The 27,872-nt window shown below is 50.2% G+C and overlaps 1 protein-coding gene across 12 annotated transcripts in view; it reads right to left on the reverse strand.

Moving 5' to 3' along the window:
* Positions 1-27,872, reverse strand: part of KCNMA1 (potassium calcium-activated channel subfamily M alpha 1) — a 107,594-nt gene that overhangs the window by 58,984 nt on the left and 20,738 nt on the right. For 10 of the 12 annotated variants that reach the window (XR_009756083.1, XR_009756084.1, XM_061564894.1 and 7 more), the window contains exons 6-14: positions 22,932-23,007; positions 19,487-19,562; positions 18,465-18,635; positions 14,253-14,344; positions 6,984-7,094; positions 5,422-5,527; positions 4,217-4,299; positions 2,749-2,818; positions 1,495-1,650 (exon numbers count right to left, since the gene is read on the reverse strand). Coding sequence is in view for 10 of the 12 variants with exons in the window: in XM_061564894.1 (XP_061420878.1) it covers positions 1,495-1,650; positions 2,749-2,818; positions 4,217-4,299; positions 5,422-5,527; positions 6,984-7,094; positions 14,253-14,344; positions 18,465-18,635; positions 19,487-19,562; positions 22,932-23,007 (941 nt within the window). In the remaining 2 variants the exon portion in view is untranslated. Of the gene's footprint in view, positions 1-1,494; positions 1,651-2,748; positions 2,819-4,216; positions 4,300-5,421; positions 5,528-6,983; positions 7,095-13,994; positions 14,087-14,252; positions 14,345-18,464; positions 18,636-19,486; positions 19,563-22,931; positions 23,008-27,872 lie in introns of all 12 variants that reach the window. The other 2 variants (XM_061564895.1, XM_061564886.1) reach the window with 1 other exon arrangement.

A 27,872-nucleotide genomic window follows, 5' to 3' on the forward strand; every position in this document is an offset into this window, starting at 1 on the left:
TATAACACCTGTCACACAGGGTTGTTGTCCGTCCAACTCCTGCTTGGCTAGCCAAGATCTGACAAGAGTGGAACATTCCCAGTGACCTGATCATCGGCTGCACCTTTATGAGTATTCTATAGATGAGGATGCAGAGCGGCAGAGTTGTATCCCAGTGTCTATACAGAAGAAGAGTGCAAAGCCAGAAACTAAGAGCAAACTGCGGCTGTCATGTCCAAGTGATTTTTGCTCAAACGATCATTGACGCAGTGCTCTCCTGCGTACAGCTCTGAGCCAGTTGGGACTTTCCACGTTCCCATGGCAGACGACTGCCGTTAGCTTCCCACACTAAGTGGCACAGAGGGGTGCGTCAATCCCCGACCCAGGATTCGAATTCGGGGCCTTCCAACTCACGAGCAGCTCAATCGCACAGAGCCACCGGGTCGGACGACACGATCGCTGTGCCCGTGTGCGCACATTTAACTTATTTCGCACCGTACGTAGCCAACCGTGCTAATCGGAGGTGCGGGGGAAGGACAACAAACTCAACACAAAAAGCAGTTCTGAAGAAATGAGTTTTCAGGCTGGATTATAAACGAGGTACGGACGGACGCGGCCAGCCCTTGACGAGGCGCAGCGCATGCCCCGCCCACTCGGTTTCCATCCCTTGCTGGCAGCGTGGCTTTGTTAGATGGGACGAGGCCACCGTACCCGCGTTGGAAGTGTCACCGGCGCGTTCGCACATCTACAGGTGCCTTCGCAGTAGCCCCTGGGAGACGCGGCAGTTTAAAGCTCTAAGTGTTAATTCGATTTGCATCCTCCATTTGTGGAAGAAAAAACAAAAAATATAAGCGGACCAAAACGCGGTGCCCCCGTTATTAGTCAGAATTAAAAACCCACGTGGACACTCCCCCAGTGTCCTTGCCGGGCGGTGTTTAGGCTTCCACTAATTGCGTGGGTCGTAAAGAGGTAAAGGAGTGGCCCTGCAATTGCTTGCTCGTGCGCCTGTTGACGGAAAGCAGAGTTCGATGGAGCCCCCTTCTATAAAAGGTGTTTTGGTCTACTCTTCCATGCGAGCCGGACGTATTTCAGGAGCGGGTGGGAAGTAACCCACACTTCTCCTCGCCGCACGTGACCTGCTGATCGACGAAGCGTGGTGTACGCATTTATACTGCTACGTCGGGAGATTGAACCGGTGACCTATGGACTGTATAATATATAAAATATCGTAAATATAATTATACAATGAATATTACAAGAACCAAGGTCGCATCCCCTGACTTGCTGAATATTTTTTGGATATGCTGTTAGGCTGGCTTGGAGGTAGGAATTATTGGCATAAGGCACCACAATGAGACTACAAGGTTATACCTATCAACAGCAATGCTAAATGATCGCACCCAATGTTCCTGCGATCCTACAAAATTGTGTGCGTGGAAAATAACGAGAAAATACGTTTAGTTTAGTTTTTTGAAACGGCGAGTTTTGATGCTCGCCGGTTTGGGCCACGCTCACCTTGATGTACGAGCGCATGGAGAAGAGGTTCGCGAGCATGGTGGAGAGGCCGGGCGCGAGGCAGCTCTGGGCGATGAACCCGAGCTTGAGCTCGGCGAGGCAGATGGCGTCGTCGCCCTCCTTCCAGTTCCAGCTCGGGATGTTCAGGAGGTGGGCCTGGACGCAGGGGCAGCAACAACAACGGAAGAAGTGGTGGTGGCGGTGGTGGCGGCGGTGGCGGTAGTGGGAGGGAACCGGCGGGCAACGGTGCTTTTGCAGTGGTTTCAACCGCGCCGTGTTCAAGCCATCGCAGGTCACAGCAACGCTCGCCCACCCATTCACCACACTGCAGGTCACAACTCACCCACCCACTGACTCGGCTACCTACTCATTCACCCACCCACTCGCCCACACAGTACACTGCAGGTCACAACAACTCACCCACCCACTGACTCGGCTACCTACTCATTCACCCACCCACTCGCCCACACACCACACTGCAGGTCACAACAACTCACCCACCCACTGACTTGGCTACCTACTCATTCACCCACCCACTTGCCCACACAGCACACTGCAGGTTACAACAACTCACCCACCCACCCACTCACTCCCCACACTGCAGCTCACTTCTCCTTTTGCTTATTCCCACCCACAGCTCCACCTTTGAGTTCCCTCCCACCGTCCCCAATTTTTTACAATAACCTCGCCAAGTTCACGAAACGTAAACTCGTTTTTTACGAGGTTGCTCGTGCTGTCTGTTGGCCTACGGGCCTGTTGCTCAACAAGTGTTACAAAAAAGTGTATGAAAACTAAACACTAATTCAATATATATAAAAGAGCAGCATAACGATGCACCCAACGGTGTACGGAGACGGCTGGAATACAAGTTCTGCAGATAAAGCACTAAAAGGAATGTTGCACAGGGTTTGTTTTGTTGAGCCAGGTAAGAACTGGAAAGAGCACGATTAGCCTCGCGTGCAAGAGCTACCCGGTCACATGATGAGAAATTAATCGTGAAGTTGGGTACAATGTTGATCATCGTGTGCTGTTGGATACAGTTAATTCCGGGCAGGGCTTAATCACAGGTGAGCTGCAACCCAGATCTGATCTCGGGGTCTCAGCCGTGCCCCTCGGTACTCTGACCTCTGAGCCACTTCCCCAGTCTTGGCACTTCGTCTTTTTGCCGTTTGGCGGGTTGAAGGATTTTGGGGCCGTGTGTGCGAGGAGAGAGCATTCGTGTGGCCGTCACAGACGACGGTGGCGAGCTGCTACCTTGTTGTGGTACTGTTGCATCTGGGTGATGACTCGGATGCGGGGATGGTAGTTTTTTATGGAGATGACCCTGCAATGACAAAAGCGGCATGGCCCAGCAAAGCCCGGCGACAATTCGATTCAGACGGACGCACCAGAGCACAGATGCGAGCACAACTCCGAGACTCGCTTGCAAGCCACGTGGTTCACCAGCTGCGCCGGAAGAGGAGCTAGCGCAGGTTCCAGCGCTGCGATCGCTCGTCCACGCCACTGCCCTCAGGAGGGCCTCCACCAGGGGGACCTCCAGAGAGACCTTCTAGAGGGGATATCGCCTAATCCTTAGTGGCCAGATGTCTTGGAAGAAGTCGGAGTACCCACACTTTACCCCACCGTATACAATCTGACAATCGGATAACTGCCGTGTACACATTTATACTGCTGGGTGGACAGACAGAGGTGGCGTGATTTTAAGAAACTTGCCCCATTGTATTAAATACTTCAATTTAATTGAACCGGCGACCTGAATTTCAAGTCCGTGCCAGCATCGCCGAACTCGGCCAACTCCGTGGGATGGGAACCAAGTGATGTTTGGCTGTTGGCTGTGGCCAATGCTGCTGGCGCACACCAAACCCACCCAGCAATCCGGCCACACAGCCAGCCCCTCAGCCACCCAGTCAACCAGCCAGCCCCTCCAGCCAGCCACTCACTCACCCAGTCAACCAGCCAGCCCCTCCAGCCAGCCACTCACCCACCCAGTCAACCAGCCAGCCCCTCCAGCCAGCCACTCACTCACCCAGTCAACCAGCCAGCCCCTCCAGCCAGCCACTCACCCACCCAGTCAACCAGCCAGCCCCTCCAGCCAGCCACTCACACACCCAGTCAGCCAGCCAGCCCCTCCAGCCAGCCACTCACACACCCAGTCAGCCAGCCAGCCCCTCCAGCCAGCCACTCACGCACCCAGTCAGCCAGCCCCTCCAGCCAGCCACTCACACACCCAGTCAGCCAGCCAGCCCCTCCAGCCAGCCACTCACACACCCAGTCAACCAGCCAGCCCCTCCAGCCAGCCACTCACGCACCCAGTCAACCAGCCAGCCCCTCCAGCCAGCCACTCACCCACCCAGTCAACCAGCCAGCCCCTCCAGCCAGCCAGCCACTCACGCACCCAGTCAACCAGCCAGCCCCTCAGTCAGCTCCCCAAGCCATCCACCCAGCCACTCTGACCCCCAGCATCTCACGCAGCCACCCACCCACTCCCTCAGTCCACTGCTTTATGTTTAGTTATTGTCCTTCCCCCCTCCCCCGCACCTGCGATTAGCACTGCTGGCTACGTACGGCGCGAAAGAAGTTCAACATACACACGTAGTCGGGCACCCATGCATTAAAGCGCGTCCGGCACGTTCGTGCGGACGCGTGGCAGTGAGTCTGCCGTCCACTAAGGGCGCTGGCCCCGGGGCCGCTCGCTCGCTCCCTCGCTGGCTCCCTGGCTCGCCTCATGATGTTGGAGGCGTCCTCGGCGTCGGGGTCTCCGCAGTATTTGTTGGCGAGGATGAGGCACGCGTCTGCCGCCTCGATCTGCACGCGGCGCCCCGCACACGCCGGGACACAACGAAGACAATAACCACAACAGATGTTCACATGTGGCGAGATGTTAACTACCTCTCCTGGTATGCAGGAAGTCGTGGGTTCGATCCCGACCCTGACACCTGCTGTATATTTGGAGTTCAGCGTGGATTTTTCTCCAGGTCCTCCGGTTTTTCCCTCCACGTTTTAGAATCAACATGCGTTCAGATAATTTGGCTGTTGCGCTACATTTCCACGTGATAAGCCACTTCGTTGAGCTATCATTTGTGATAGCCGGGTCGCATCTGAAAAAGAGCTACGTAGCTCAGTGGGCTTTGGTAAAATAAAATAAATAGTATTTTTAGATCCACCGCGGTTAGCGTTGCCAACCCTCCCGCATTGGCAGGGAGTCTCTGTGCGAATTGTGTCCTGGTGGATATGGAAAGAAATTCCGGGAGATTTTAATAAATGGGATGTTTTAAGAAAATGAATGCACTTAATTCAGCCGCAAGTGCATTCGTTGTTAATACGATTTTTCATTCCCTTGACAGTGCAACCACTTAATACGTAATGCGTGCTGTCATTACGTCAAGTTGGAGAGAATCTCCCCAGAATCGATTCATTCAGAGTTTGCAACCCTCACCACGGCGCCTCTGTCCTCTCCAAGTTACATTTTCCCACGTTATAAATGTTACGGTGACAATTCTGTTCTATTCTGTGCATGATGGCAGCAGCAATACGTTGAGGAGCTCCATGCCAAAGTGGAGGTCTGCTAGCCATGAGAGAGGGCTTCAGCTGGGAGTTAATGAATGGGGCATAATGAATACATGAATGAGATGCGGTCAGATTCCAGCCAGCGTGAGTTCACGACGGGTCGCCAACTTTCACGTTAATCTGACAAACATTCCAAAGTTCGCTATGAATTTCTGTATAATGCGGAAATCAATAATTAGTTTTGGGATCCCAAAAACATGACGCCACAGGAATGGACGCCACTCGTATTGTGCTATGAAGCCAGGGCCCATGCCCGAAACGTTGGCAACTTTCCAAATATGTACACATACACACATTGAGCCGGCTGGAGACGCTACGCTCGCGATCGCCGCCAGTGCGGAGTGAAACGGAGCGTGCTACCTTGACCCGCGCCAGGTCGTGGGGGTTGAGCACGGAGCCTTGGTAGAACTCCACCTGCGTGAAATGTCGCTTGAACAGCGCCTCCAGCTCCAGGTTCGGAGAGATGCTGCGAACGAGACGTCGAGTTCTCCGAATCTATCCAGATTCCCCCCCCCCCCCCCCGCGCTAATCCGTACGTATCTCTCGTGCCGAAGAGCTGGTCCGTGGAAGCGGATATCGCAGAGCTGCGTCTGAGAGGCCTGCAAGTGGCCTCCGGTTCACACGGCGGAGGGCAGCAAGAGATGTGTGGAGATCTTCATCCGAAATTTGGCAAACATGCACCCTGACGCCGGCACACGACGGTGCTACCCTTACGCATGACGTCATGGGGATCTTTAACGTCCACTGTGAGCAAAACAGATGGCGCGTAGTGTTGTTATGATTCTAACACCTGCCAGTCATAACCAGGGCGGCCAATGGATTCGAACTGTGAACGCACCACCACGCGTGTGGTGGTGAAGGACTACGAGCAACATTTCGGGCCTTTTAGGGGCAGAAATATTCACCCCTCGCCCACTCGACTCGCTCACTCGATCGTTGCGATTCAGGGTCACGCTTCCATTCAAATATCGATTATTTCTTAACATTGTTATGAATTGTAGCCCAGGGGGAGCAGGAACCCATTACCTATAATGCAAGCGATTTGAAAAAGTCATGGATTCATGCACGTGTGTATCGTGAGCTTGAGAATCGATTCATCCATGTACGAATCGCTGCGTCGGTCCACCTGGATTTGTATTACAATTGTTAAACTTGCGTTACACCAGCAGTGGGAATAGGGGCCAGGCCGCGAGGTCTGTAGCGCAGTGACACTACCCAACTGCGACCCACATGTACACGTACAGGGTTGTACAGCTTGCTTAATCACGTTTTGAGCACAGTAAAATAATTAACCAAAGCATAGAATGGGCATTTGAAATCGACCCCTCCCCACTGAGTAATGCCCCCCCACTCCCTGCCTCCCCCACCCCACAGCCCATCAATAATAATAGGATTCGTGGATAAGAGGATGACGGATGGAAGTGGTTTCTTGTCACTTTATCTATCACGATGATGAGCGAGGCTACGATTCTTGCACGGTCGTTTTGAGTCAAATTCACAGCCTCGGTCTGGGAGAGGTCACGGGGGGGAAAGGTGGGGGGGCCCGCGATGCCTGCCTTAAACATTGAATTACATTTTAAAGAAAATAAAAATGACAAATTATTTTTTAATGAAATATGTTGATGAAATTAACAATTTTTTTTAGTTAAATAAAAATAATGAATAGTATTTCCACAACCAAGTTCGCTGAGAAAGTGCGCCACGCAGGAAGTAGAGATCCCTTGATGAGTTGCGCCTCATAAATGTAAATTGTTATTTAAAGAAAGCACCTAATGGAACGCGTTTCCATGGCCACGTCCAAGATTTCACAGAAGTTATCAAAATTCGCGATTTATCCGTGGCGACCTGCGGTGACCTCCACGCCGCCACAACGGCGGCAGCAGCGCGAGCGACGAGGGGGGGGGCGGGCGGGCGGCGCTCACTTGTGCAGGAAGACGATCTCCACGTTCACGTCGTCACGGTCCTTGTGCAGGAAGTCCTTGAGGAAGTTGGAGACGCTCTCCAGGGTTATGTGGCCACACACGACTATGTGTCTGAGGAACGCAAACAGCGCAAGGGCTCGGTGTGAACGGTCGGCCGGCGTTCATTTAACCCCTTTCCCCATTCCGATGAAGTACGTACGCTTACCTCATCGGCATTAAATCCGATTTTCCAGTCCGATGACGTACGTGAAAAACTAAACTCGACTAACTTCATCGGTACCGAGGCTCTCGCAAGGCCATGCGGGAGGGCGTGTGGCACAGTTTGGCGCTGGCTATCATAGAGTGCGGTCATGTCGCTCCGGTTCTTTACAGTGAGTCAAAAATAACGGAGCTATGCCTCTCTAAAATAAAATTAGCAGCCGAGCCGCTTGCGAGTTCTGAGATTCAGCGGCGAACAGGACACCCACCCCGCAGCTTGCGGACGTATCAGAATGAGAAAGGAGTTCATGGGCACCGTCGCCACTTTTCCACTGGCCACATCCGTGCCGAGCCTGGGGCAAGGCCCTCGCGGTTGAGGGTGGTTTTTCACTGCCAATTTACAGCACCGAATCGCAACTGAGTCATGCTACGCTGGCCCTCAGAATGCCATCTCAGTCTGGCTCGGGGCCCAGCAGGGCCAGGAGCTACTAGAGCATTCTCGTTGCGTGCGCGACGTCGGTGAGGAGCACGGCGTCGCTGCGTCGTCTCACGTGTAGGCCTCAACGGTTCTGCTCGGCTTCTGCAGTGGAAAACCGACGTGGCACTTCGCTGTGCCGTGCCAGGCTGGCTGGGCACGGCCATGGCACGGTTCGATTGGTACAGTGGGGGGAAAAAAGGGATTCTGTTGTAGTCATGTTTTTAGTCCAGACGATGGCAACCTATTGGAATTTTTCTAAAATGTAAATAGCGTGAAAATTCATTTCAGTTATTCTCTGCATCCATTTGACTCGAGCAGTCAAAAAATGTTGCCCAATCAAAGTGATTCAAGTGTTGGCATGGGGCACGAAATTCCCCTTTATCGCTAATCTGGGGTCGGGTACTCTGATAACAATGTAAACGTTACATTTCATTGTGTTCTCAAAAAGTCATTTCCACTGCATATAATCATCCATGATCTATCCGCTGCTGGGAAAAGGTCAACCAAAGCTCTTGCTAACTCTCAGGTCTTATTCATCGAGCTGCACACAATCTGATCTCGTCGTGTCTTCTCCACGCTGGATGCCCTCCCATTGACTGCTACTGCGTCGGAAGACTCCGACAATGGCCATAATCTTCTTGGTTCTTTCGGTAAAGTCACGTAGAAGAGAAATAATAAAATAATACAAATAAAACATAATAAAATAATTCTCACGACGTTTCGGCCACAACGCAAGCAGCCGTCCTCACCTGAGGACGGCTGCTTGCGTTATTATTTCCCTTCTACGTGACTTTATCGAAAGAACCAAGAAGATGAATCCCTCCAGTCACGAAAGCTTCAAATTGAAATGTAATGGCCATAATCTCTTCTGGCGATGTGTCCAGCCCAAACTCGTTCACTTTTTTCTTTAAACAATTCTATGATCTATAAGTTATTATTCCCGTCTCTTAAGTGCCATTACAAGTATGCATCTCTCCATGCTTCTTTGCACACTTTTCATAGCTTGTTCCACTTTGTTGGTCAATGTCAAATGTTTCTGATCCCTGTGTCATTGCGCGTGTTCTACACCCGATGCACTCATCTCTTTTCGCTACAACGCAAAGCACCGCTCTCGTGCCTGACCTCCGTGTGGTACTTTACCTTTCTCCTGGCATTTCCCCGCCCGTGTGAGGTTCTGCCTTCCTAGTCCTCTTTCTCTAATCGTGTCTGCCTCGGGCCATCGTCTCCCACATCCAATTCGCAGTCCTTCACATCCTCGTTCACTGCCTGGATCCACCCCTCTCTCGGCCCTGCCTCTCAGTCTCCGCCCCAGTGCTTCCATGTTCATTGCCTCTCTTCCCATTAGGTGTTCCTCTCTTTCAACGACATCCTCGCCATCTGAGTCGACTATCTCTCGGCTCGTCTTCAATGGATACTATTGTCTCCAATGTTTGAGCCGATCCAGTTTTGTAAACCCCGAGATCTCATCTTATCATCATTCCTGTGGTGCGCAACTTCCGCTGCTTCCTGGCTGCGAGTCTAACATTCAAACCCCAGCGTAGTGCTTTGAGCTAAACGTAACAACAGCCGGCGAGTTGAAAATTCTCTCATAAGCATTGGGGCCTGGCTCATCCTTCATTGGTCAGTCCAGAGTCCGTGGTGGGAATTCCACATCACTATCGGCTGGGGAGATATTTCCATGGAACAGCCACTCGTGAGAATGACGACGACCGAGTGGCAACCAGGGGAGTGAACGCGCCCAAGGGGACCCCCACCGGGGAGATGGAGTGAATAAATCCGCTCGCGTGCAGGCGCTGGGCGGATTGTGATTACATCGCAGGATCGTGAGAGATGGCAGTGGCGTGGGGAGTCCTTCATCCAGCAGTGGAATGATAACGGCTGCGTGATGATGATGGAGGAGCCATTTCTGAATTCCTACAAAATGGCCCGACTCCGCGGAGTGGAGCAGCAACCTCCGCATGACGACACGAGAGTGAACATTCTTTGCGGCAATACACAAACCAATCGAACATAATTAATCACGCATCGCGTTAGAAGGCAGCGCTAACGAGGAATGTGCTGCTTGTGAGTCGTGCCCTGTGCATCTCACCCACCGCACTGCGTTCTTATCGTTCTTATCGTTTATCCTACGAAAATTACGTTCAGATATAAAAACAATTGACCTTGATCTTACTACAGCTTGGCAGGTCCACAATTTAGGCAACCTCACGGTCAACAATGGCACGTATAATAAACACAGATGTTATTTGAAAGGTAATTATCTACATTTGTTGATAATTACGGCTTCTTTGTGGAATAAGTGGGGGGTTCGACTGGCGCGCATCAAACGGAATGCACCGCCACCATCCCAGCGTAGATGAAAGCGTCACTTCGTCCAAGTACATCCGGCACCGCGGAAATTTGAGCGCATTTCTCCCCTACCAAGAAAGGTGAACACGTAATTTTCCCCGATGTGAATTACGGTTCCTGATTGCTTGACGTGGTATGCCCAAGGAAAACACCACCTGGCGATCGTACCGATGAGAATTCTGGCAAGAAGCGCACAATAATGCTGGATGTAATTGAGAGGGAAACGTCGTACTCAAATTGTAAATGTTGTGGATTTACTCTTAAACACACCGGTGGGCTGAAGTAGTAACTAATTGGCACATTTTGTTTAAGTGACAAACCTTACTAATTGGCTGTGTTGGGTGCTGGCTATGTCAACGACACATTTATACTTAGGCGAACTAACCAATAAAACGTTAATTATGAATAATATTGGGCACGAAAGCCTACGTGTCAAACTGACTCACAACCCCACACCTTTCAAATTGTGTCCGCAATGTGCATCCAAATTTGCGGAACTGCCCAGCTGCATCATCGCTTTCACACCTCTCCATTTCTCTGCTTCTTTATTCTATTTCCCAATCGTACTGGGAACGGGCAGAGCTCTATGGCTACGAAGCAAATTACGATTTGTAGGGGGAAGAAGAAAAAAACCTCGACACGTTTGTCATCGCCGTGTTCTTGTTATTTCTGCTTGTCCAATAAACGTGGAACGTTGGGCCAAACTTCGTCCAACGGTTCTACCCGCGCGCCAACGTTGGCCCGACGTTGCATGTTTACTTGGTGTGCACTGCTGCCAGCGACATGATCGCCAAATAATTTGTTTAGATTAATGGAGATTCATAGAGCGGTTGGATATGACCAGAGCTTAGTTTGAGCCGGAGTCTGTCCAGATTAGCGGCCTGGACAATAGCATCCACTCCCGACACATAACATCCAGTATACCTCGCTGAGACTAGCGCTACTAATCACAGCGCCTACAACCAGTAACTAGTGACCTGGAACAAAAATACATATCTCGATGGAGAAATGAAGCCCTGGATATAACACGAGTGAGTATTTGTGTGTGAAGGGCACTGCATGGCAGATGCACAGGTGATGTAACGTGTGCACAGAGTGTGTGAACATGGAGGGGTGTCAAGGGTGGAAATCAGCAGTGGATTGGCGAGCTGTAACGAGCTGACTCGGACTACAAGGGTATGGAGTGGAACGCGGTAGACCCATTTGACGCTTAGTGGGGGGCTCTGGATCTGGCGCCTTGGCTTTTGCCTTCCCCCCAAGAAGCCAGCTGATTTGGCATGTCATCGCCTGGTCACAAAGCAACTGATGCAAGGAAGGCTGGAATCTCTGCTGGCTGTTGATGGCAGTGGCTGCTCGTCCCATGCCGACCTACCCTCCAGTCTTCCATTTTCTGCGTTACTTGCACTTCATTTTATAGATACAAATATTCGGGGTAGATAAAAATGTACTCATTTGTTTGCCGAGTCATTTGGCCGTTACAGTATGAGGATTGACTCAGTGAAACTCGGTTCCCCCAGCCGTCCGTTCTGTTGAATTCCTGTTGCTGTTCAAGGTCAGGCTTAAGAACTTTCCTCCTCTTCTTCCTCTGCCTGCCTCATTCTGCAAAAGCACCATGCCCACTGTTTCTATGCGGCATATTGACATGCTATATGAATCCAAATTGTATTGTACCATTGCATATTACTGCTGTAGTTTAACAGGTGGTGACATTCTGTTCATAAGCAACCTGTTGCGTACATTATGAGGTCCATCGGTAGACTGCACAGAATTCCTCCGTAAGATTACATTCAGGGCTTGATTGTAAGCCGAGCCTGACCGAATCCGTGGCCTGGAAAATATTTCTACACACCGCACCCAGTATAGCTCTCACCAGTCTCGGGTTCTCGAGACCAGACCTTGGCCTCAAGGTCAGCTCGAGGACATTTTCTCAGCTCTCATCCTTGGCCTTGGCGTTCGCCCGAGGACTTAGCTTGGAGGTACCGGCCTTCACAATGGCCTTGACCTAGAGAATCTGGCCTTGACAGTTGCCTCCACCTGGAGGATCCAGCCTTGACACTGGCCTCTACCTAAAGGATCCAGCCTTGACACTGGCCTTCACCTAGATGATCCATCCTTGACATTGGCTTCCACTTAGAGGATCTGGCCTTGACACGGACCTTGAGCTAGAGGATTCAGCCCTGACACTGGCCTCCACCTAAAGGATGTGGCCCTGATACTGGCCTCTACCTAGAGGATCCGGCCTTGACACTGGCCTCCACCTAGAAGATCTGGCCTAGATACTGGCCTCCACCTGAAAGGCTTCCGGCATTGACCTCGACCTCAGGTGTCCTAGCCTTGGATCCAATGCTGCCTCTCGCTCTGGCGGTCGCTGCTCACCACGTGACGACCTACTGCGGTCTTCCATTTGCTTTGTTGCTTGTACTTTATTTTATCACTGTGGCCCCAGGTCACTTTTGACAAATGGGACTATATCCCGTTAAACTTGAGGTCACATCTGGTAGAAAAAAAACTTAAATTTGAAATTACTAGCAACCCAGCAAATATTCACTGAAAAATTAAGCCCCGGTTACCTGCACTCACAAATAAATGTCGGTGGGTGCGCATCCACTTGAATGCAGTGCAACAGCCGTAGTGGCACCACACACGACGTGCAAACATGCGCGCTGCCAACACAGCCGATCGGCATGACAGGGATCGTGCAAAAGCATTTGCGAGAAAACACTCATTACGCCGAGCGAACGGACGCGCTCCCGATTGCGCTCGTTACGAAACCTCCATCAGTGCATGTCGTAACAGCTGCTCCAGTCGGGCTAGAAAAAAAATCGGACACACAGTCTTTGGAATGCTGACGATCACCAAAGAGGTTTAAATCGCTGCGTGTGCATTCAAACCATTTTCGAGCCTTCGCTTACATAATATCTCGTGAGGCTCATCGACATTATTCAACAGCCACGTTTCATATTCAAATTTTAATCAGGAGTGTGACAGTTGTTGCTTAGGTCGCCCTCCTCCTGCCTGGTCTCTGTGCACGTGTTACGTGGCGGGAGAGCGAGTGGCTTTCAAGCGGAAGGGAAGGTTGTGAGTTAAAAAATCCTCATTGGGAGTTGACATCCTTCCGGGGTTGATATAAAATGGATTCCACTTCGTGGGGGAAGTCAACAGTGGTTGTCCTATGGATAGACTCGCCCCTGTCATGGGAATGTGGAAATTGCACCAACTGGCTCAGGGATTGTAAACCGGGGAAGAACTGACTGAAAACGCAGGTTTAATACTCTGCTTCATTGTAAAAAAATTGGGACACATCGCGCAAATAAAATGTGTGTCATAAACCCTCCTCGACCCGATGCAGTCACACGAAGAAATGTGCCAATGGGATTGCACAGATGGTGTTGCTGAAGCAGTTATGAACTTGCCACGTTTGTTTACGCCACAAACCCTATTAATCGGCTGCGTCGGGTGGTGAAGGGTTTGCGACTCACGTTATCTTACGTATGCAATCTAACCCGAAACTAATCATTTATGATTCATAACATTGGCCGCAGAAAGCTTATCCACAGCATTAGATGTAGTATTCACTCACTGGTAACATGTCCCATCGTGTTAAGACTCCCACTCCTAGCTTCGAAGGTGGGCTCTAAGTCATAGCAAGGCCCGTGGGCCACTGGCGGTCCCCGGTAGCCTTTAGTGTGCCCCCCCCCACAAATGTGAAAAGACCCCTTCCAGGTGGTGTGGCGGCCCTCGCGCTGCTGACGTCTTATCGGCGAAAGTGCTCCCTCCTAATAAAATTAGTGAAGAACACTGGACTAAGTGGTCGGCGGAGACCGCCTGGAAGGCGGGCGGCCTGAGCAACAACGGGCGACGAAGTCACACGCGTAAAGCGATGATGCGAGTCGCAATCATGGCTGCGGACACCTTGCATCCAAGCCACATCCCGTCAGCGTTCTTTGCAAACGTTCGAGGCCGCATCGCTCATTCGGTCGACTTACTTTCTGCCCCGCGTCGGATTATATTTCCCACCGTATTTCTTCCGGTTTAGGATGAGCGCAGCGATTTCTGGCACGTAGCGAGCAAACATTGCCTACATGCATCATGGAATAGAAAGAGAGCATGCGGAGAGGTGTCTGCCTCTGAGCGTGGATGTTTTGGGGGGGTGATGGGGGGTGAGGCAGGGGGCAGGAGGTGAAGGGAACATGGGGGACATGGGGAGGATGGGGAAACCTCTGTGTACAGCATGCCATACTTACTTCCTTCCACTAACAGCACTATAGGTGCCACCATATTTCTTGCGGTTTCCTATTAATTCTATTATTTCAGGGACGTAGCTGGCAAACATGGCCTACAAGAGGAAAACAGGAGAGAAGAACAGACAAACACAGAGACTAAAGACAGCAAGTTTCGAGTGCAGAGAAGGAACTGAAGAGCTTAACTGTTGTCGGGTGTTTCACAGTCCACCGGTTGTATCCGTGACCCGTGTCGCACTCACACATATGCTCGTGAAGCACGTGGTCATTTTCTTTTGTATTACTTTTACCAAATTCTTAAAGTTCAGATCACAAATTGTGGATGTGAGTAAGATTAATGATTTACCCTTACGCGAGGTTTTTTTTTTTTCCCCGTGGCGCAATGAGCAGCGATTGCTTTACGGGAGAATTAAATTAATGTCGCGCTAGTTGCGTTTGCAACTCTGCAACTTTCTTTTAACTCATCCTGAGCACTTTTGAAAATGAACGGAAACGTAGGAAATAGCCGCCACGGTCACACGTCGAGAGCGGGGTCGGACACACGGAGACAACGAAGCATTGTCGTGAGGCCATGTTTTTTGTTGTTGCAACAAACATAAACCAGTGGAGGATTTCTTGCGATAAATCTGCCCGTGCGTACAAGTGCGCCTAATTAACATGACCGGCTTGCCAGTAAGAAGCGGGTGGGACGGGGGGGGAATAACTGGGCTAATTTGAAGCAAAATGCGAGTTTGTTTGCGTTTTACGTTCACGGCTGCCACTGGCATCGTGCGATGGTGATTCGAGTTGATTTTTTTCAGCTTGTCCCCCATTGTAAATATCTGTGGTTGGATGAAATGTGCCACCTGTAGCTAATATAAAATCGAAAGTGTGTTTCACTCGTAGCACGAATGCATTATAACCACGGTTGGGAGTAGAATAGAGTTTAGCTTTTGTAAGAGAGAAAAGATATATATACACATTTTTATTCATTCTATCTATTTTCCCAAACAGCTTCCATTCGGAATACACGGACGGCACTTATTCGAATTTGAAAAAGTTAATTGGAAACCTGCAGCTTGCAATGGGGAAATGCAATTGTCTGGGAAGCAACTCAAATCGTTATAACTTTGAGTTCATATTAAACAGTCGGGGGTATAGTCATCACTTTAAAGGGGACAATAATTTAAATGCCTAACACTGAAAATGTGCCTCGATGGTGATGAAATGCCAAACCATCTCACGGAGAAGTGTTACCAGCAAAATAATTTAGTTATCCATAAAGAGTGTGGATTGAAGTCGTTATGAAGCACGTGGTGCTTTGCCGATTGAATTTAATTCCAGTAAAAAATAACAACAGTCACGTCAATTGTTTACGAAGACTCGTGAAGTCCCCATTGGAGTCTCGCAAGGCTGTCGCTGCAGGATGGTTCAGAAGTGTTACCAGCAAAATAATAGTTATCCATAAAGAGTGTGGATTGAAGTCGTTACGAAGCACGTGGTGCTTTGCCGATTGAATTTAATTCCAGTAAAATAACAACAGTCACGTCAATTGTTTACGAAGACTCGTGAAATCCCCATTGGAGTCTCGCAAGGCTGTCGCTGCAGGATGGTTCAGAAGTGTTACCAGCAAAATAATAGTTATCCATAAAGAGTGTGGATTGAAGTCGTTACGAAGCACGTGGTGCTTTGCCGATTGAATTTAATTCCAGTAAAATAACAACAGTCACGTCAATTGTTTACGAAGACTCATTGGAGTCTCGCACGGCTGTCGCTGCAGGAGGGTTCTGCTACATGGGGATGTTGGGGGGCAGGTTCAGGAACGAGTGTTTCTGGCTCCATGCCGCAGGAACCCAGAGAACCCCGCAGACGACCCAGTGAATCGATTGCATTCTCGGGGAGGTGTGTATTGTTGGTAGCGATCGCCGTGAAGTATAATGTGTGTGTATGACGATGTCTCGAGCTGAACTGGAGGGGGGGGTGTAATGCCTCGTGGATTAAAATCGATCCGTGCGTCCACGGTGCACCTTTGGATTGCGCACGTACGAACAAATGTTTTCATTATTATTATTGCGTTAAATCGTAGCATGTTCACCTGACAAACGCTAGAGGCACTGCCATTCACCGCATCGTCAATGAAACGAATAGATTCCTGAATCGATTCACGACCACAATCCTAGATGGGCCATCAAATTGTACCACGGAGGCTTTTGCCACGGTTGTGATGTACGACTCGCCGACGTGTTTTCGGGCTGCTCCGCGATTTGCCCGGCACAATGTCCGACGTTTCATTCCAGGAACCAAATGGTTTTTTTTTCTAATCAATCCCTGGTCTGCGTAGCTCTTTTTCAGAAGCGACCTGGCCACAAATGATAGCTCAACGAAGTGGCTTTTTTTTGCTGTCTGTTTGTTCCAATCGAGCTCCTGATGACGATGCTCCCCAGCACGTGGGGCGGAACGTCGGACGTCGTGCCGGATTGCGCGTGGCGGCGGCGGCAACAACCCTGGTGGAACGTCGGGAAAGCTGTGCTCGCCGAATCGCGACTCAATTGCCGCGAGCCGATTGGGTGGGGACGGTCGATTCAACGGCAAGGGTGAGAAGGGCTACCGCCTCGCAGTTTCTATCGCAACGGGAAACCCTCCAGTGGCCGTTATGTTTCTTGGCAGAGAGGAAAGACGAGAAGGGATTCACAGATCGAGGGGGAAGTCTGGATTAATACAGAAACCGCAAATCCAATTAAATTATAGCACATTCAGAGTATATAACAACTTGTTAATTATAATGATAATAATACTGGCTTAATAACGTACGGCCCTTTGTCAAGCCACTGCTGTATGCGAGCTGGGTCAGTGATTGATTATTATTTTATTATTTGACCACGTTGGTCAGTGTGGGCACACCAGGAGCAGTTCAGATAAAACTTGACACCGATTTTGAACCACGGCCGGGAATCGAACTCGGGTAACCAGGTTCGTAGCAGCGTAGAATCAGTGGCGAGTGGTATCTCAACGGGTTCTGAGCTCCCCCACCCCATCATCAAAAACACGCACTGACCAGCGTGGTGAAGTATGGCCAAACAACCCCCACGACTGGAATGTCGGGGGGAGGCATTCATCCAGCAGTGGAATGATAAACAGCGAAAACGTTTAATGCAATACAACAATGTTAGTCACAACAACAACAACAACATCAAGACAAACCTGTGTTGGATCCTTTTAATACAACACTGAACAGTAGCATTACCACTCCCTCATGGGTAATTATGACAGCTCGTTTAAGATGTAAAATCGTTCCCATGACCCTAAATTATTTAATGGCTAAAGGGCTTCCACGAGATTGATCTCTACACAGCCCTTCTATCATGTCATTTGGTCTACTCTTCCGCGCTGGCCAGGAATCTTGGAAGAGGTGGGGGAGGACCCACAATGCACCCCACCACACACGACCTGCCGATCGACTCATATGTGGTCGATCGTATTTTGTAAATCACTTTCTGGCTTAAATAAAAAGAAAAACCTGATAATTTTTTCCTAATCGTCTGTTATTTAAACCTCTAATAATTTAGTCTTCAGATATTTTCGATGCAATAATAAGTAAATACCAATATTTGCATTCACATTGTGCCCAAAATGTAACGAAATACGTCTCTGTGCGCAGCTTGCCCCTGTGTGCGTCACAAGGTGACTGCATCAGCCGACAAGTGGGCATCGGCCTGCCACGAGGTCGGATGGGGGTGGGGGGGGTGTAGCGATGATCACTATCAAAACAAACCGTGGGTACTTATTTGGTATTCAGGCTTTTCCCATGTGACAACGCAAGGCTGTCGCATGGGAAGGCTGCGATTCACAGACCAGAGTCTGCAGTAGGGGGGCGATGTGAATATGCCCATTCTCAATTGAGTCAACAGTATACACATTGTGATTTTAAGCTTTCGTGACTGCAGGGATTCATATTCTTGGTTCTTTCGGTAAAGTCACGTAGAAGGGAAATAATAAAATAATATTTATATAATTGTTTTATATTTATATTACTTTATTATTTCCCTTCTACGTGACTTTACCGAAAGAACCAAGAATAAGTATACACATTCTTACTTAGGCCATCCAATTTCGTCGGGCTTAGGGTATAAAATTACCTTCGTATTAAGCAGTCCTCTGATGATACTAACAATAATAAAACTTATAATATAATAGAAACATTCGTTTTCAAGTGCGCAGAGACGTACGACCTCTCACCAGTCCCCCGAGGATGAAGAAGACCATGAAAAGCCGTCCCAGGGTGGTCTTGGCGTAGACGTCCCCGTAGCCCACGGTGGACATGGTGACCATGAGCAGGTAGACGCACTCCCAGTACGTCAGCTCCTGCGAGTTCTGGAAATTGTTCCAGGGGTCGCCCGAGTTCTCCACCTGCCCGCAGTGGCGCCCACTCGTCGTCATCATCATCGTCACCATCGTCATCATCGTCACCATCGTCATCATCACTGTCGTCACCATCATAGTCATCATTGTCATCATCGTCATTGTCATCGTCGGCATTTTTATCGTCAGCATTATTATCATTGTAGTCATTATTATCATCGTAGTCATCATTGTCATCGTCAGCATCGCTATTATTATCGTCATCATCGTCATCATCGTCATCATCAGCAGCCAGAGTGAAACATTTGGCCGAGTCCATCCATATCGGCGAGCCGGAAAAAGCTTCGGCTCCCCGGCCGCGGAGTTAGCAAGTTATCCCTGTGGAGGTCCGGTCCCGGGGATTGTTCTGCATTGACCTCAACGTATACCCCAAAGTCTATAACACCTGTTATGCATGGCAGTCACCTATCCAGGGACGATCCAGGCTCAACCCCGCTTGGCTTCTGAGGTCGAGCGAAAGTGGCTCCGACAAACTCACCCGCAACGCGCCTTACCTCGTCAGTTCGTTGCAGCAAAGCAGATTTGAGCCTGGACAGTGCTCGTATGGGCCTCCCGCCCGTACCTACCAAGCGCCGGTGGCCAGGAGACGGCAGTACGGAAAACACCGATGTTGTATTCTACTTCTGTGCTCCCCACACTCGCCAACCGGCGCTGACCAGCGCGGTCGAACGATGGCAAAATAACCCCCAGCATTCACGAGGCACGGGGAGGCCCTAATCCAGCCTGGGACTCGAATGAGCGCCATGCGTGCGCGCGTATGAACGCTCGCTGGCGGTGTTTCGGTTTTTATCGGACGACGTGATTCGAACGGACGCGAGAGCGAAGCCACAAACGCATACCAGGTGGATGAAGCCAGCCGCCGTCAGCCATGTGCTGATGAAAATGGACAGCAGGTTCACCAACTTTATAGAGTTGCTGGAAAATACAGAGGCACGGCACATCTGTTAAATAACTTAAGGTCGTGGATATATAATCGCGTCGCGCCCACGCTCGTCAACAAGGTGGGGGGGGGAACAAACGTCTGGGATCGTTGAGACTTAATAGGTGTGCAACGATGCACCGATGCGTCGATTTGAAATGGATGTTTTTTTCGCGCGTGAGACGCGCGCCGTCAAATCGCGAGAGAATCGACGCTCCGATTGTTTACGCGGCGTACGTTGCACGCGTGCAGCCACGAGAGGAGAGGCACCACTGTTGCTCACCACAACGCGTAAAAGGCGACGTCGGGCCGTGAATGCATTCGTGGTGTTGAGTCGCAAAGCGTCCGTCAGAATGGGATACGCACGATCGACGCCTAATCAATATCCTCACGTCACATGTAGAACAATGGTTGTGCAGTGGTCAGCGTGTTCGTTGCATTATGTGGAAACCCGAGTTAGATTCCAAACCACGGCTAGCGTAAGTGGCGAGCGATGCCTGCCCCCACCCCCGAACCCCCCCCCCCCCCACTTCACCAACCCGCACTGACCAGCGTGGTGAAGTATGGTTAAACAACCCCCATGACAGAGATGGCCTAGGGAGGCCTTCAGCAGTGGATTCACAAAGGGCGGTAAATTGTCAATTATTTTAATTACTCGCCTTTTGCCCGTCCAAGGACGGGTGTATTGCAGTAAATCTGAAACTTGCAAGCGACAATCAGAGTGCCACGTGATATTCATTACATTAATTCGTGTGCAATGTGTCAGGGCGCAGTGACACAGACTTATTACATGTAAAGGTTATATAATCCCTTGTTCATCACGACGTCCTTTTTACTTCGATGTCTCAACAGCGTTACAGAGATCGCGCGACGTGAGGGTTCTGCCTCTGTAGTGAGTTGACGCTGAGGAGGGGGAGGAGGCGCCTCGCCCCCCCATGTGGAGTGACATCAGCCGCTAATTATTATGAATGGGGGGGGGGGGAGGTCCATTTGGAGCACAATCACCGCATGGGACTTCCTTTGCCAGTACCTAAATGTGAAGATAAGTTTTCCCCTTTTCTGGCAACAAAACAACTGCGGAGCAACGATCACCATTCCTGCATGCCGAAGAGAGTTTTACATCGGTGCAGGATTACCTGCTGCGACGTACGGATTGGGAACACGGGGACATTGACAAAGAAAATGCAAGGAAAGCTGAAAAGTGCGCAAAGAAGCGTGGAGAGGTGCGTGCTTGGTGTTTGCACTGACAATAAGAGGAATGCACCGATCGGAGAACATATGCGCGTTGAAAACATCGAATTTCCTCTATATTGACAGTCGACTTGGGCAGGACACGTCGCGAGAAGGGGATGCTGGCCAGTGATCGCGACTAAAAACTAAAACTATTTTTATTTTTCCAGGTAAGGTCCACTGAGCTATTTAGCTAATTTTCAGAACTGACCTGGCCACAAATGAATGATATGCATTCATTATATAAATTTTCTTAAAACAACCTATTTATTAAAATCTCCCAGAATTTCTTTCCATATCCACCCGGAGATCGACGCCAATTCCCACAGAGACTCCCCGCCAGTGCGGGAGGGTTGGCAACGCTAACCGCGGTGGGTCTAAAAAAAACTATTTTTTTATTTTACCAAAGCCCACTGAGCTACGTAGCTCTTTTTCAGATACGACCCGGATATCACATGATATCTCAACAGATTGGCTTATCATCACGTGGACACTGTAAATGTGGGGGGAGGGGGAAGCGGAGGAGGTGGAGAAAAATCCACGCGACGAACGGGGAGAGAGACACGCAAAACGCCAAATATACAGCAGCAGGTGTCAGGGTCGGGATTGAACCCACGATTTCCTGCATACCAGGCGAGGTAGTTAACATCTCGCCACTTGCGACGCCTGAGTGATGCCAGCCAGAGGAGAGGAAGACTCCCCAGAGGACGTCTGCCCCGAAGAGATGGACCCATGAAATGAGCATTTGTGCATGTTTCATCGCACTGGTGGGATGGGCAACGGATCGTGTGGGCCCTCATCCAGCAGCAGATAGATCATGGCTGATGATGATGATGATGATGATGCTGATGATGGTTTGTTATTTCATTTCTAGGTGCTGTCTACCTTAATGACGCAGTCAACAGCTACAGGTCATGTGACTTTAGTCGACAGCCAATGGCACTTCTGGTACGAACGCATACTTACTACCAGTGTCATTCGGACACTTTGCAACGACGGCATTTAAAAACGACAATGAATACATATATAATGTCACAGAAATAGTGCACATTTATGTAAAAGCTAATAAATTACGGTACTTTATCAATCCGCTGCTGGATGAAGGCTTCCTCACGCTGCGTCGGTCATGGGATTCGTTTGACCATACTTCACCACTTTGGTAGGCGCGGGTCGGTAACGGGTGAGTGCGCGGGTGCACGCGGACCAGTTCAGACATCGCTCGCCACGGCCAGGAATCAAGCTCACGTGGCTGGGTTCCGAGTATGCAAACGACTGCGCCGCCGCTCTCCCTCTGCCCGATTTAAATTCAGTGCCCAAGCACTCACGGCTTAAAGAAGAAGAAGCCTTCAAGAAATGTTAAAATATATACATATCACCAGGACATTGTCACTGAGAAAGTATCCCATCAGATTTTTAATTCCAAAGCCCATTTCGACGTTTGAGACGGCCCGGGACACTCGTGCTAATGTAGCCCCCAAGCGTGACATTCAAGTGGATTATAAGGAGCTTAGAACTCGAAGCCGTATTCCGCTCAGAAACGACAACCAGTGCCCTTTGCTGGAATATCGCTACTCCCAGCGCTCGAGAAACTCATACTGCTTCTCGCCATGCACCAGAGTCCCCTAGTGTCGATGGACTTCTCTGGCCCAATAACATCTGGTAAATCCAGCAGCGTTTGTTTAACACGCTGCCGATGAGACCCAGAAGGTTGAAACCGATCCGGAGTTTGCTTTGCTTGGGAAAAAATACTGCACGTATGTATGGAGAAAATCTTTTTCCTACCGTACGTAGGCAACCGTACCAATCGGAGGAGCTTGATTAATTGTTCTTGGGGAAAGTAAATAAATAGGCCGTTTGACTAAACCACATTTTATATTTCCCCACGAAATCTAAGGTCGGCTAAGCTTTGTGTTTCAACGGACTGGTGAGACTTAAGGTGAACAAAAAATATACAACGTCAATCCACATCTACGCTCGTCCGCGTGCGTATCTCACGACTGCGCGAGCCGTGTGCATCGCACGCCGTATCGCGATCGGCGCGATCGGCGCAATCAGCGTGATCACCGTGCACGTTTTGACATCGCGAGGGGGCAAGCGCTCGCATGAGCACGCACGAGAAGGAGGGGGACACTCACCTCGTTTTCAACACGTTTAGGAACTGCAGAATTTCAGAGAATTGTATCAGCCGCAAGGCCCTGAGAAACCGTAAACCTAGGGGAAAAAAAGACACAACACACAATTCGATTAGAACACAAAGTTACTGTTTGAAAAATCATATCTTTAAACTGCTTTTTTGTGCTTAATTTGTTGTCCTTCCCCCACACCTCCGAATAGTACGGACTATGGACGGTGCGAAAGAAGTTCAACATACATGCTTACGTACGATAACTGCGAGGACAACTCTCCCCTCTCTCCACCACTGCAGCCTGCACTCCTTTAATGGAGGAGGAGGAATAGACAAAACGACACAATCTCTTCCTACTGAATCTCCGTCATCATGGCCAGCAGTAGCGGCAGACCTCGACATTGGCACGTAAGCTCCTGAATCATAGTGCAGCCATATGCAAGAATGGAATTTCAACCGGATAAAATTCACAAGTGGTTCCTGAAGGTCAAACCGCCAGCACGCGGAGCGAAACGTCGGACGTCGCCGTGCCGGGCAACACGTGGTCAGACCTGTAACCACGCGGCGGCACACCTCGCGACGGCCTAAGCAGCAGAGCTCGGCACAAACCACTCGCGAGGTGGTGTTGGCGCTGCCCCTGCACGAGTGAACGGTCACCGTGACGTTCACGGCGCTGCTCACCCCAGTATTGGAAGCCCTCGAGGTAGCGCTGGTATCCCCGCTGGCCCTCCTCCTTGTCCTGGCTACTCTCTTTCTTGACGCGAAACCCCTTCTGGTAGAGATCGCCAAATGACTTCTTGCGGCGAGGCGGCTGGACCGTGTCGGAGTGGCCACCGCCACTCTCCGCTCCGCGGTAAACCAGCATCTTGCTGGAAATCATCGTCGCTCGCCGGCACGTTCCCTTTCGTTTCGATATTCAAATTTTAGTTTTTTTCACTTCGACCCGACGTCGCGACTGATCCCCACCGCGAGCTGCCGAATTATCTCCAAGCGCCGTTCCGTACTAAAGTGGCCAGCCGCCGAGTGGAAAGCTGTGCTCGCGCGGTTTCCCGTCGCGTGAATGAGGAGTGCGTAGATAGAGAGAGAGACAGAGAGGGAGACGGAGAGACAGACAGAGAGAGAAAAATAACTCGTGCTAACCCCGCGTCGTTTTATTTGCCACTGGCGGAGTTGAGCGGCCAGTGGGGAGAGGCATTGGATGGAGGAGTAAGCCCCGGTTGTAATGTTTTAGCGGCCGAGAGAAGCACTAATCCAGGAGGCCAGATGGCTCGCGATTCCAGCAGCTGTGTTTATGGGGAGTGGTGTCCGTGGGGCTAAAAGGCTTTGGAGAGCCTTGTTTGTGGAAAGTTTCTCGTTTGTCGGGAGCGTCCGGAGCCTTTCCTGCGAGTGCCGCACGGCTCCCCGTGGTAATTTCCAGGCTGTGCCCACGTGCTTGGTTGGGCGCGATGTCCGACGTTTCGCTTCCACGTATCATCTGGGAGCTTCTTCGAGGAAACTGGATTGAGCGGCCAGTTTTCTGCGTCCCCCGATTATACGGCAACACGTCCGTAGATCGCGCTGAGCAGCACAGCCCGGCAGCCACGTCAGAGAGTCGGCTGCTTAAACTATTAAATAATTATTTGACCAGGTAAGGCCCACTGAGCTATGTAGCTCTTTTTTAGAAGCAACTTATCACGTGAAAATGTATATCAGCCAAATACTCAAAACGCACGTTTCTCAATGTAGAGCGGAAAAAGAAAAATCCACACAACCACGGGGATAACACGCAAACTCCAAATATACAGCAGCAGACGTTAGGTTCGGGATCGAACCCACGACCTCCTGTAGATCGGCTGAGCTAGTTAACATCTCCTAGCCACCGTTGCACTTTTGGTGAGCTCCACCATGGATTGTCGTGGGAAATGGCTTTGAAAATGAAGAGGAAAATGAATAAGAGCAGTGGTGGATGATTCCCGATCACTATTCCAGGTCATCGGACTGTTGAAATAAGTTGATATGACAATTAATTTAATCATTCACTTTGTCCACGAGAGCCACACTGAGACTTTTCTTCAGGAGGTTTCTCTGTTAGGGTTTCATTCGAAGATATTTTCAGAATCAAAATCAGAATCTGTATTTATACTGGAGGAATCCGATGAGCTATAAATATCCTTTTCACAGGTGTCCAGAAGGCAGGGTTGAGCGAATGATGATGCATGTTTATTATACAAGTGGGCGGAAACCGGAGCACTCGCAGAAATCACACACACGCGCGAGGGAGCAACGCTTTATCCCCGTACAGATGGAAAGAGATGGCGATTCGTCCGCTTGCTGTACTGCCTTCTCCTGGCGAGCTAGGGTATGGCACTCCCTCGACACCCACGGGAAGGAAGTTTCACAACGGTTTGTGCGGTGACCACCAACACTCGCTAGCTCCACAGTGTTGGCAGCCACGTGCAGAGCCAATGGTGGTTGTCCGATTGGTCGATTCACTCGTGTCATAGGAATGTGGAATTTCCACCATTGGCTCCAGCGCTGTGAACAGCAGATGAGCACTGCCTCAACGATCGGTTTGGCAAGAGATCGCTTTCGCTGCTGATTAAGATGCTCGGCGCTGTTGTCAATCCACTGCTGGATGAGAGTTCTCCCCATGCTGTGGTGATTTTTTTAGTTTTTACCAAACTTAACCACGCCGGTCAACTTGGGATGGTGAAGGCGGGCAGCGTAGACGGTGTCATAGTACAGTACAACAATGGTTTTTTCCCTGCACCGCCCTCGACTGACAACGTGGCCCCTGATTCTTGATCACTCTTTGCAGACTTGTCCTAAAGCGTGCTGGGGGGGGGGGGGGGCGAAATCCCTCGGGTTTGTTTAACGAGGTATGAGAGTCGTGGGACATTTAGTTTTCCCAGAGTTGCCCTCGTGTAGGGGTTACCACCTGTCCAGGTTTGACCTGGACGTGTGGCAAGCCTACCCGCCACTCCGTTTAACCCGGAGAGTTCGCAGGAAGGCATCCGCGTTGGGGTGGCGAATTCATTTGATTTGTGCCGAGACCTGGTGCCGGAATTTTTGTTTTATTATGCGTGAACTTTATTACAGGCTACTGCAACAGTTCTGATAGACCCAGGCCAAACCGAGAAAAACAACAATAAGAGAGAAACACGTCCGGATTTTGTGTGTGGGGGACAAGGTGGCAACATTACAGGAACAGCCTGCAATAAACTCCGGCCAAATCCTCCAATCAGATTAAGACGCTAATCTGCTTTACGGCACTGCCGCCTGGGAGGCCGGTACAGTCCATCCCCTGCGTTGCGTTCACAAGCGAAAGCTGGATTAGTGCCGGCTCATTCTCTTCCGAAGAAACAAAAAGAGTCAGTGGCCAGGAGAGAGGGAGGGACGAACGAACGGGTGACGGGACGGACGTGGGCCTACCAATCCTGTCCGTCGCCACCCTCTGAGTCAACTGTGAGGGTTGGTCCATCTTGGACATGAAATAACTCTCTCCCTTGTAGTCCACACACACACACACCACCCGCTCTCTCACATGCAACGGCCACCTAGGACACAAACTGACGTGCCCACCCGTCAGGCAGAGATGACGTTGCTTTTCTCAAGAACATTTAAGCAAACCTCCCTATGGCGCCTAATAATCGTAACCTGAAACGCACTTGTAAGAGCACAATCCCGCATGTCTCGCTCAAGTCGTCCAGAGAGGACGTCGGAGTTTCAGTTCAGATGTCCCTCCGAGCTCAGTTCAGAATCAGAATCTGTATTCATCCTCGAGAAATACAATGAGCCGTGAAGCTCTTTTGCACAGATGTCCAGTGGGGGCGGGTCAGAAAGTTATGGCCACAAACAGTACAAAAAACGATAGGAGAGCAAAGTGTAGGAATGGTGACCAAATAACTAATAAATAAATATAAGCGAAGTTTCTAAGTAAAAAATTGCATAAATTCCACTCTTTGGACCGGTGCCAAAGAGTTTGGGTCCGTGTCATTTGTCCAAAACAAGTCAAAATGTTTTGAGATTCGCTCTCGGAATCAACGCGTCCTGCGAGCTGTGACGTACGGATTAGGAACACAAACAAAAACAAACTCGAGATTGAAAACCAATTTCTTGACAACTGCTGATTGTGCTTCGTTTGTTGTCCTTCCCCTGCACCTCTGCTTAGCACGGTACATGTGTATTATGTACGCAGGTAGAACTTCTCTCACCCCGTATGTAGCCGACACCGCTAATCGGAGGGTGCAGATAATGGGATGAAATCAATCGCGCTGTCCCGCGAGATACACTGAGTGTTCAAATTTTAGACAGCTCCTTTGGTTGCTCATATTAAATATCTGCAATTTAATAGCGTGCTGAAAATTGTTTTGTTTTTTTAAGTTTGAATTAAACATTACAGGAGAAGTTCTAATGCGCACTGCGCCCGAATTAGATTTAGCTGCGTCCGGAGGTTTTATGAAACACGAGGACACCTCTCCGTGCACTGGCATGCATCGGACATTGTTGAACACTACGATGGTCGTCATCGCCGCTGTCCGCGGGTGAAGGCCTCCTCAAGCCGTGACCCATCGGTCACGAGCCCGCGAGGCAAAATTCCACCCAGCACCTCCGCACCACGAGCTGAACTCATCACTCGGGCGCTTACCAAGTCTCGACTGCCCCTACTGGAGATCTGTGAAAAAAAAGAGCTTCATAGCTCATCGGATTCCTGCAGTAGAAATAAATCTCCTTATTCTGACACTCGACCACCGGCCGTCATGGCCTCTCGCGGCGCATCCTGCTGACAGCCCATTGCCAAGCCACTGCCGGATGAAGGCCTCCTCCCTCCCACAACTTTTCGCTCGTGCGGGTTGCTTTGACCGTACTTCACCACATTGTGTTAATACGGGTTGGTGAAGTGGGCGGCACAGGGCCGGTTCACATTATCAACTCGCCACTGACGGTTGTGCCTGGGCCTGGAATTGAACTC

The sequence above is a fragment of the Lethenteron reissneri genome, chromosome 34 (assembly GCF_015708825.2).
Source record: "Lethenteron reissneri isolate LAM-NWPU_2019-01 chromosome 34, ASM1570882v1, whole genome shotgun sequence".
NCBI lineage: Eukaryota > Metazoa > Chordata > Hyperoartia > Petromyzontiformes > Petromyzontidae > Lethenteron > Lethenteron reissneri.